We start from the raw sequence: 11,034 nt of genomic DNA, 5'->3' as shown, positions 1-11,034 counted from the left end.
GCAGTTTCATGTCACACTCCTCGAAATTGCAAGCAGTTTCGACATACCATGCCTCACTCCTTTAAAATGCAAGCAGTTTCGACATACCATGTCTCACTCCTTTAAAATGCAAGCAGTTTCGACATACCATGTCTCACTTCTTTAAAATGCAAGCAGTTTCGACATACCATGTCTCACTCCTTTAAAATGCAAACAGTTTCGACATACCATGTCTCACTTCTTAAATTGCAAACAGTTTCGATATACCATGTCTTACTCCTTTAAATTGCAATCAGTTTCGACATACCATGTCTCACTCCTTTAAATTGCAATCAGTTTCGACATACCATGTCTCACCCCTTTAAAATGCAACCAGTTTCGATATACCATGTCTCACTTCTTTAAATTGCAATCAGTTTCGACATACCATGTCTCACTCCTTTAAATTGCAATCAGTTTTGACATACCATATCTCACTCCTTTAAAATGCAATCAGTTTCGACATACCATGTCTCACTCCTTTAAAATGCAATCAGTTTCGACATACCATGTCTCACTCCTTTAAAATGGAAGCAGTTTCGACATTCCACATGTTATCGTTTGGCTATGTATGCAGATGCATCGAGAGTTCAATTCTGCCCTTATTTTTTCAACAGTATAATCACTACGTTTTTGGCGTGGTAAGCATAGTAAGGTCATGGTCTTGGAATTTTTTTCTTTTGGGTAACGATTTTAGATTGCCAATTTGCATCCATAAACTTTTCTATCTCCAATATTAATTTGCACATCAATCAAATTATAAGTTCATTGAACTTCCTTTTTCGACTAATTGACTAGTTTTGAATATCCCATTGCTATATTCCACTTCTTTTTTCCCCAATAGGTAACGATGGGGTAAATATACTTAAATTTGCCATATCAGCTCTTTGTTGGTATATTTGAAATGAGATTTCTAAGTTCAAAATGGGAACACACAATGGTTGCCTCTTATTCATGCCAGTTTCGATCGTTTCGTGTGTGATAAATTTTATTTGTGTATACCAAACACGAGTTAGTAGATGAATGCATAGCAGAAGAAATTTATCCTTTCCACTAAATTTAAACTCCTTTCTGAAGTATATATTAACAAGAGACATACTTATACACCACGTGTTGATGATATAGGAATTTGAAATTGCTTGTACTGCTTATTAACTTGATTGCTTAATCTTTGATAATTTGGATAATCTAAATTCATTCGGTTACTCAATTAATTTTGTAAAGCTTTATATCTCGTAATATCTCGTAATTCATTCACAATCAATTAAAACGCGTGAAGTTATAGATAGATGGTTATAAAGGTCCAATAATAATTCCAAATACACAATTTTTAGAATTTTCCTTTTTTAGAACAAGTCAAATGATGAGATCGTTTCCTACGTATAGATTATTCATATTGAGATGTAGATATCGTAATGCCAGCAGTAAATCGCATTGTTAAATGTATGCGGGTGCTGCTGGAATGTTGCTACATGGAAACATTTAAATTAAATCACCATCTTATGCAATAAGTCAAGCTCAAAATTGTCCAGAGTCTATCAAAGCTGCGGATGCATTTGATAGAAACAACGAAAATATCTGCCATTAAAACGAGATCCTCAAAATACTGTAAACCAACTTTTTTTCGCGAGCGATTTATTTTTGCGACTTTCGCGAGTAGAAAAATAACGCGAATATAAATCGTCGCGAATATGTAAAACTTGGATCTTTCCTTATGAAACTACATCAAGTAAATTTGAAAATCGAGAAGTGGGCTAGAAAGGGCAAAACGCGAAATAAAATATACGCGAAAATAATTTGGTTTACAGTAACTAAGATATGACATATGACATCTACTGACGAGGTTCCTGGTTTGGGATAAGAACATGTGGCGAGATTAGACGAGTTTATTTTTACATTAAATCCTCCCTTTTTAATCTCGACCGGTAGATTACCAAACCGTATTTACAATAACAATCAGTACAAGAAAAGTGCTTCACTTTAAATAACTGTATAAAAGGTAACAAAAACACGAAATAATACTTGACAATGTCCCTGACCCCGCTAGTCCATGGTTGACTTAATTCAAATCCTAATGTTTAGGGTTAATTTGGAGATTTATATTTGATTCAACTTGCAGCCTTCGGCCGATTTAGAGCTTGTCCTATTGTGTAGACACCTATGATCTTTTGTTAAAGACTGTTGACCTTTAGATGTCGATGGATTAATAGTGTTGTTTGGTTGCTGTCTCGTTTGCGTATATCACACATTTTTTTTTAAACGAGTGATGTAAAGTAAAAATCAATACACAAATGTTGAACCCCCAAGGGTGACTGGGGAATAGAAATATGGTCACCATTGGTTTCCCTCTGACCGGCCATTCAACCCTCGCCAAAGTGGGGCGTCCGTTTGGCTGTGCGGGATGTACAAATTTGCAGCCACGTCCGGTCAGAATTGAGACGTTAAATCTGATGCCTCGTTTAAAGAGAGTGCCACGCTCTTTGCACGTTAAGAACCCTTGAAACAACTCTTTGAGGGGTTGTAGGTGGCCTGTTGCAACACTATATTTCTGTCCCTATCCAATTTACCCTCATTTTCCTGTAGCAGTCCAAATTTCCCTGACCTTCATCCCGGACGACCTCTTCTACAGAACTTACCCGGTACCTATTGTATTTATTGCTAATTTATTCTCGTCCTGAATTTGCATGAAAAATTTGCCACTGGACGTTACGCAATCAACAATCAATCAAAACAAATGTTGAACATCATTTAAACTAAAAGACTGCAATGATGACATCGAAAATGAAATTGTTACAGAAAATGTTTTTTAAAAATGAATACGAGACAACACGTGCAAAACCAATACACGGAAACATTCCAATCTGGAAGAATAATTCGGAAACACCTTAAGGAGCACCATACAAAGCAAAGTTGTAGCAACCAACGTAAAATAAAATAGAAAACTGTTCAATTTAGACAAGAAGGCAAATGAATAAATTAAAATCAAAAATACCTGTGTGCTAATATAAATTCAGTATTGTACAGTTGAATGCTATTTGACATTTGATCACTGGTGCAATGGTTTAGTTCCTGTAATTAGAATTACTTTAATAGAACATGAAAAGCTAGTAAAACGATGATAACGAATACAAATCAAATACTGTATCATCTTTCAGTCAAGTTCAATTAAAACTGCACTGTATAATAATTTCGTAACGGAATCACACAAAATGTCCCTTTTACAGCTCTTAATTCTATGAATTTGTCGTTAAATATTATATCAAAGACTTATTTCATGCTTATCTATTGGTTGAATGATTGAGTAAGGTTTGTATCCAATCCTGTAATGTTTCTATGCTTTAATATTTCACACGGCATAATCTCAAGCGACTTGAAATGATTCGATTCTGTACTGCAAGATAGCTAATATAGTCGTATCATCTAGATTTTAAGTTTACTTTTCATACAAAATTTGTTTACTATATATATTTTTCTGAAAAAAACTATTAGATAAAGAAAACACTACCTTGCGGGAATACATTGTGTGGGAGACATATGTTTTTGTGTAAAATAATCAAGTATTGTCATTAAATTGCATTTTGTATTTCTCTGTGATCAGACGCCGACGTATCGGGGGATATGCCAATGAATGAACAGAACTTTGTGAATCGATAAAATGACTCCAACAGGTTCGCAGCATACAGGTGCATGTATATTTTAACAGTGATTTAAAATTTTACACGATCTGGATTAATATTACGCAAAATATGGGTGCATCCGGTAAGGTTTTTTTCTCTTAGAATTTTCTTTTACATTTTGTGCATGTTTTACATTACTTTGTCTTTTCCTGAGTTCTTCAAATGCAAAGAATTTATTTCCGAAAGTTTTCTACAAGGGAGTTTATTTAATTAACTAAATTGATTTCTTGTCGTAGTCCAGGAAAATAGACTTCCTATTATGTATTTAATAATTTGATTTAAATGATTCCTACTGAGTTGTAACGAATGCAATTGACGGTTAATTTATTAAACACACAAGGAACTAAGTAAACTAAATGAGTTGTAAATTGCACTCTCGTTCTTTTTCTTTATTCCTTTTTTTTTGTGTTTACTTTTAAACTGTTTCTTTGTTGCATTTGAAATTCTAATATAAAGTTTAAACGTGTTGTTTAAAACCATGTTATATTCTATCTTTGCAATAGTGGTGTAATCATATTTAAACATTGCACGATACTTTGATGCAACCAATCTTGTCGAAGGTATAATTGTCAACATTCGTGTCGTATAGCAAACATCATTTACTGGAGTTAAAAAAGTACAGAATAAATAAAATTCTAATTGTTTTTCTTATTTAATTTAGTAATGATAATCATTTAAAGGCGGCATGAAAATTAACATCACAGATTATCAGTTAATGTTTTGTATGTATTATATCTCTGCATAATGTATTCTGTCATACGTGTCTATCTTATGCTACAGCACTGTTGTTGCTAATGTAATAACGATGCATTCATTCATAAATATATGAAGAAGTGATTGTTGCATATAAGCTCAGGAAAAGGTTTTAATGCTGTTCTATTTAGGCCGTTTTTATACTTCAAAACGATTATGATTTTTTTCTTCTAAAGTTTGATTATTCCGGAAACGTGTGTTGCGCTCACGGAAAGCCATATCATATTTTATTTTACAAAATGTTTCGTATTCAGATTCATTTATTATTCCATCGAGAAAAAGTTTGGAATAAAAAGAAACTAGAGCTTATATTAATAAAAGGAAGTGATTCTTGACTCAACGTGACCTATACCAGAAATGCTTATTGAATTAATAGCGAACGAAGCGAGCAAAGAAGCAAAGAATTGCAAACGAGTTAGCTTTTTACAGCAATCTATGTGTGACGATAAAGTAAAGACATCATTATTGAAATCTTTAAAGATAAAACCCTCAAGCAAATGGGATATGATTTTAGTGAATATATTCGATTATTTTAAATTGTCAAATAACATACATTCCTTGATCCAAAAAAAAGACGTTAATTTGCATGAAAAAAATGATCAAAACAACGCAAATTAACTTTGTCCTTATATGTATGTGGCCAACTGAATTAGACTTGTTACCGGGTTTGTACTAACATGAGCAACACGACGGGTGCCACATGTGGAGCAGGATCTGCTTACCCTTCCGGAGCACCTGAGTTTACCCCCCAGTTTATGGTGGGGTTCGTGTTGCTCAGTCTTTAATTTTCTATTTTGTGTTATGTGTACTATTGTTTGTTTGTCTTTTTCTTTTTTAGCCATGGCGTTGTCAGTTTATTTTCGACTTATGAGTTTGAATGTCCCTTTGGTATCTTTCGCCCCTCTTTTATTATCTACATAATTGGTGTCTATCTTTCAAAATAAATGACACGAATAAAAAGAAAAAGTCCACAATAAGCATACAAGTTGTAGCAGACATTTGAGAAAACTATGATAATTGCTCTTTTTAATTTTCTTTTTATCATGAGATTTTTTTTTTGCTACGGCAGTTTTTTAATAGTTTAACAACTTCTTGGACTAGTACTCGGGTTATCTAGAGACTGATGAATTGTAAATACGCCTGTTTATTGTTGAAGACTGTATATTGAGCATTGAATGTATTTTAGTTATATCTTTCGTTGGGTTGCTGTCCAATGATGTTTATCCTTTTATTGATATGTGTTTACTTAGCAGAAAATATGTATGTATAATAAGTAGTAAGACTGACAAATATTTCGCCATTTTTACTAACATTTATGAATTTTGAAATTATAAAGAAACTAAGGTTTTAACTCCCTCAGGCAAGGTTGACCTTATATGGATATGGCCATTGTTTAGGTCCTTTTGGGTTATATAGTTCTTCACCTGTTTCGGTTCTTATACATCCTTGGCTTTCAAATATTCGGCTGTGAGCGTTCCTGATAAAGATAAATCCAGAAAAGCGCTTCGGACGCATGAAATCTATATGTTGACATGAATATCAATTATATGGTCATTTTTATAAATTTTCTGTTACAAAACTTTTGAATTTTTCGAAAAACTTAGGATTTTCTTATCCCAGGAATAGATTACCTTAGCCGTATTTGGCACAACATTTTGGAATTTTGGGTCCTCAATGCTCTTCAACTTTTTACTTGTTTGGCTTTATAACTATTTTGATCTGAGCGTCACTGATGAGTCTTATGTAGACGAAACGCGCGTCTGGCGTATTAAATTATAATCCTGGTACCTTTAATAACTATAACGTGTTGTTTTTATTTTTTAATGTACTTTTATCCTTTCAATATGCGGTAATTATTTTATACTTGTCTTGGCTTATAAATTGTTATAGTTACCTGAAGGGGATTAGATCTTATTTTATATATTATGGTTCAATCAATCTGACATTTCAAGATACTCCCAGGAGAACAAATTGACCGGATAAAGATAATGTTGATGAACTTTAATTATGTGTAATTGTATCCAGAATTTTACATCAAGTTAAAACTATTTCAGTCTAAATTTTAATTGCCTTGTATGGAAAACATATTTCTATTTCTTGTTATTTCACAACTTATCTTATTCCAATAAATATGATTCTTTTTTTCGAAATGTCAGACGATTGATAGAAATGTACAGAAACAATTGTTTACAGGAAATATATGGAATGCTTGCGTGCGTTCGGTTGATCGCCACACTTCATTTGAATCCATTCCTGTTATACGCGATTATTCTCAAACTCAACATGTTTGAGGGGTTTTTTGTTTGTTTGTTAAATTGATCGATGGTTTAACCAACCAACCATTTTCTTCGGAAAATGCATGTACCAAGTCAGGAATATGACATTTGTTTTCCTTTCGTTCCGTTTCTTCATAAAGTATCACGTTTGACTTTAACTTGGGTTTTTTTTATGTAGTGTTTAGTATTTTGATGTATTAATGTTCTATAAAGAATAATCTGTCATTGAAACCAGAGTGAGCATATAGATTATAAAAACAAAAAAGTGAAAACAGAGTGTAAGAAAAACAAAACATAAAAAACATACATATATGTTAATCATGCATCACTATAATGAATAAACTTTGACTTAAAAATAACAAATGACCCAATGATGAATGCAGATGTAAAACAATTGTGCGTTGCATATTTTATTATACAGACATTAAATATCGAGTTGACTGTTATATAATGAGGCGGTTCGCCAAAAAAAGGGTTTATTGCAAGTGAACACTAATAGACTGTCTGAAATGGCGTTTTAGATTTCAATGTATATAATAATCTGTGCCTGGAAAATTATTAAATGAAGAATTCCCTTCCAAATTACTTAAAATCTTTACTAAATTATTCAATAGTTTCAAATTATTTAGTTGGATGTTATGTGTACCTAGATACCTGATAAAATATTAATTTTTACGGTGACATTGTTTATAGAGACCGTAAATTTAGATACGACCCACATATACTTATTATTTCTTTTAACAAAAACTTATTCTTAAAGGTTGACAATTTGACAATGTAATAAGATCTTTGAATATCGTCTTTATCGGTTCAAATATTGATTTTTATTTTTAATGAATTAAAACATAATTAAATATGTATATACTATTGATATACGGGTATGATCTTATATCCTGTCATTTCTTATAAGTTGACATTTTACAAGGTCATGCTTACTTTATAGTGACGTCTTTATACTTAATTCGTTGGATGTGTACTGTTTGATGTCTAAGTCTGGAAACACATGGTTTATTCATTAGTTGAAATTGGCATTGTACTTGTTTTCAATGACTGCGAGTACTCGTTAATGGAACCTTGTGTTATTTTGGGGTTGTCTTTTTTTTTTGTTAGTTACTATTATTCGTGTCAATCTGATGAGCCAAGCTCTTTCCAACTGAGACACACCACTGTCTCAGCTTACGATGAGTTTAAGTGCTTACAAGCCTTTTTATCTCACAACATAATGTTTGTTCCTGTCACATGTCAGGTGCCTGTACAATTGTAATTCGGCGGTTGTCGTTGGTTGCTGTCTGTCACATTTGTGTTTAGTTTATCGTTTTAGCATAAATCAGGCCGTTTGTTTTCCTTTTCAATTTTATCAAATGTTGTCATGCCTTGGTCTTTTATAGCTTTCTTTACGTTATGGGTTTTTCTAATTTTTGAAGGCCGTACGGTGACTTAAGGTGGTACCAAACACCTCGACTTAAATTAATTTGGCTCGTTTAATTTTCATAAAGTTTTGAAAAAATATTTACTTTGACCCTTTGACAAAAATATAAAAATTTCAAAAAACTTGAATCACACACTTTATCGGAAAAAAGCAGTTTGACAAACACTAATTTTGATCATTGAGGAGCTTAATATTTCCTTAACAATAGAAAGTGATTAAAACGTTCAGCTGATTTTTACATAGTTATCTTCCTGTAGTGTTATGTACCACCTTAAAGTTGTTTGTATCCTCGTTCTTTGGTGTCTTGTCATTCGTTACTGTTGTCTCAATAGCAATCTTGCCACGTCTCTTTTTTCTTATATTAATGGTTTAAATTATGGACGAAACTTATCTTCGCTATAAAACAAATTGAAAACAATACTAAATAAATGTCTTGCGTTCGCAGCGTTTTCCTGGTTTTACCTCCATCAGGAACTCGCAAAGCCGAACATTTGGAGGTAACCAATTGTACGGTCTAAGCCCTCCTTTAGTATCGCATGATCATTGGCTAGTGAAGATAAAACTGGGGCGAGTTTGTATGTAAAGTTTTTTTTCATAATTGTCTTAAATACCACTATTTGTATACGTCAATGGGATTTAGATTACCAAGATCATTTGCTAACGACTATCAATTAGTTTCGTTAGTATAAAGGTATAAAGGGCAAATGACAATTTGCCATTTTAAAATCCATAGGATAATGGGTAATCTGGTCTATATACCAGCTTTGATAAGTGTTTGGTATTACTATAATTTTTCACTTCTTCGTACTATGAACATCAAAATTATTTATTTTGTAAAAAATATTTCCTTTCTCTATTTGAACTGGACACGTATACCTAACAACAAAATTATTTTTATTTACCTGTGTTTAGAGCAATTGCAAATGGCTGATATTTTTGTTCAAGCATATTGTTTTTCTTATATTGTTTAACATTTCACAGCGGTATAACATGTTACTTTAATTATTCTTCCCTTAGTTTATTTATTTTGTATTTACATTGTATCATAGATTAAATTTATTTGTTCAATGTATGTTCACTGGTGTTAATATGTCTTTTGATTGAGTTAAGCCATTTCAATTGATATTTTATAGTGTGTCTTTCTATGTTGTGATGTTACACTATTGTTTCAGATAAGGGTGAAGGTTTAGTACCATTTAAACGTTTAAACCCGCTGCAATTGTTTGCACCTGTCCTAAGTCAGGAATCTGATGTTCAGTAGTTGTCGTTTGTTGATGTGGTTCATAAGTGTTTCTCGTTTCTCTTTTTTTTATATAGATTTATTTAGACCGTTGGTTTTCCCGTTTGAATGGTTTTACACTAGTAATTTTGGGGGCCCTTTTATAGCTTGTTGTTTGGTGTGATTCAAGGCTCCGTGTTGGAGGCCGTACTTTTACCTACGATGGTTTACTTTTATAAATTTTTACTTGGATGGAGAGTTGTCTCATTGGCACTCATACCACATCTTCTTATATCTACTAATTGTATTGTTAGTACACCAAAAAGAAAAGAACTTAATGTCATTGATCTGATGTTCATCGTTTTAATTAAAATGGCAACGTTTTTCGGTGTACACCTTTGAACACAATAATCAGAATGCGTTAGGGGAACCGGTGGTCGAGTGGTCTAAGTAGTTCAGGAGAATCAGTGGTCGAGTGGTCTAAGTAGTTCAGGGGAATCGGTGGTCGAGTGGTCGGAGTATTTCAGGGGAATCGGTGGTCGAGTGGTCTGACTAGTTATGGGGAATCGGTGGTCAAGTGGTCTAAGTAGTTCATCGACAGACACCACTAGCATGTGTTAACTCTTAGGTTACGAAATCGAACCCCGCTCGTGAAGAGATGTGTTCGACCACGTTCTTTATCGACAAAGAAAAAGGCTACCAGTTTTCTTTGATTCTCTACATGTACTCTGGCTACATCCGGTGATAACAACAGTTAAGGTTGCTGAATGTTTTACAACATCAAACGTACAAACAAACAGAATGCGTTAGATAGATTCTAATCTTATTTGATAGTACATCTCGCTAGAACATTTACAAATTGCAATTTGACTTCATGGCATTTCACCGTTCACAGGCTCGATTTACTAATCATGAACATTATGATCATAATAAAATCATTAAAAAGACCATCCATCATCTTTGCTAACTGACAACATGTTTTAATTTAGATTTCAGAAAATTTTCAGTTGATCTCAAATAACATTTGTTCTTAAATTTCATTAGCATTCAAACAAAAAATATCCATAAATGTCGGTTTGAGAGTAAAAGTAACAATCTAAAACATTGATAAGGCAAATATCTAAAATAAATAGATTAAAACAAATAAACAACTGAAACTGATCGCATTATTTTCATCGATGCACGTAACCTCACATCCTACGTAGAGCTTTTAAGCACGCGTAATTAAATAAAGTTAAAAGAACATGAGCATTGTCAAAATATTATCAGTACACATCCTGATCACTGAGTTCTCCTGGTTATTTGTGGATTTTTTGTTGATCAATTTTAAGTTTTCTGTGTGGTATTTTCTGAATTTGTGTTGCTCATTTTTAAGTTTTCTGTGCGGTATTTTCTGAAATGTTGTTGTTCGTTTGAACTTCTGGCCATGGGTGTTGTTGTGTATTTTCTTCGATTTATTGTTTTTAACTGTACCGTTGGTATTTTCTTTCCCTACTTCGCAACATATGTGCACCAAACAAAACAATTAATACAAAATAACATATTTTTTTTTAAACAAGGTTATAATCTTCTCATACCAAATTGGTATTTGGTTATTCGTTTTGTAAAAAAAGAAACGTGAAATAGAAATTCAACGCAGACGACTACTTTTTCTGGAATAAC

General features: G+C 32.8%; 1 protein-coding gene across 1 annotated transcript in view; it reads left to right on the top strand.

Moving 5' to 3' along the window:
- Positions 1-3,634: 3,634 nt before the first annotated feature.
- LOC127739337 (rabphilin-1-like) overlaps positions 3,635-11,034 on the top strand; it is a 75,292-nt gene continuing 67,892 nt past the window's right edge. The window contains exon 1 of the mRNA XM_052251014.1: positions 3,635-3,777. Coding sequence (XP_052106974.1) covers positions 3,765-3,777 — 13 coding nt within the window. The 5' untranslated portion in view covers positions 3,635-3,764. The remainder of the gene's footprint in view (positions 3,778-11,034) is intronic.

The sequence above is a fragment of the Mytilus californianus genome, unplaced genomic scaffold (genome assembly GCF_021869535.1).
Source record: "Mytilus californianus isolate M0D057914Y unplaced genomic scaffold, xbMytCali1.0.p SCAF_4, whole genome shotgun sequence".
Lineage (NCBI taxonomy): Eukaryota > Metazoa > Mollusca > Bivalvia > Mytilida > Mytilidae > Mytilus > Mytilus californianus.
This window is presented reverse-complemented; position numbering and strand designations above follow the sequence as displayed.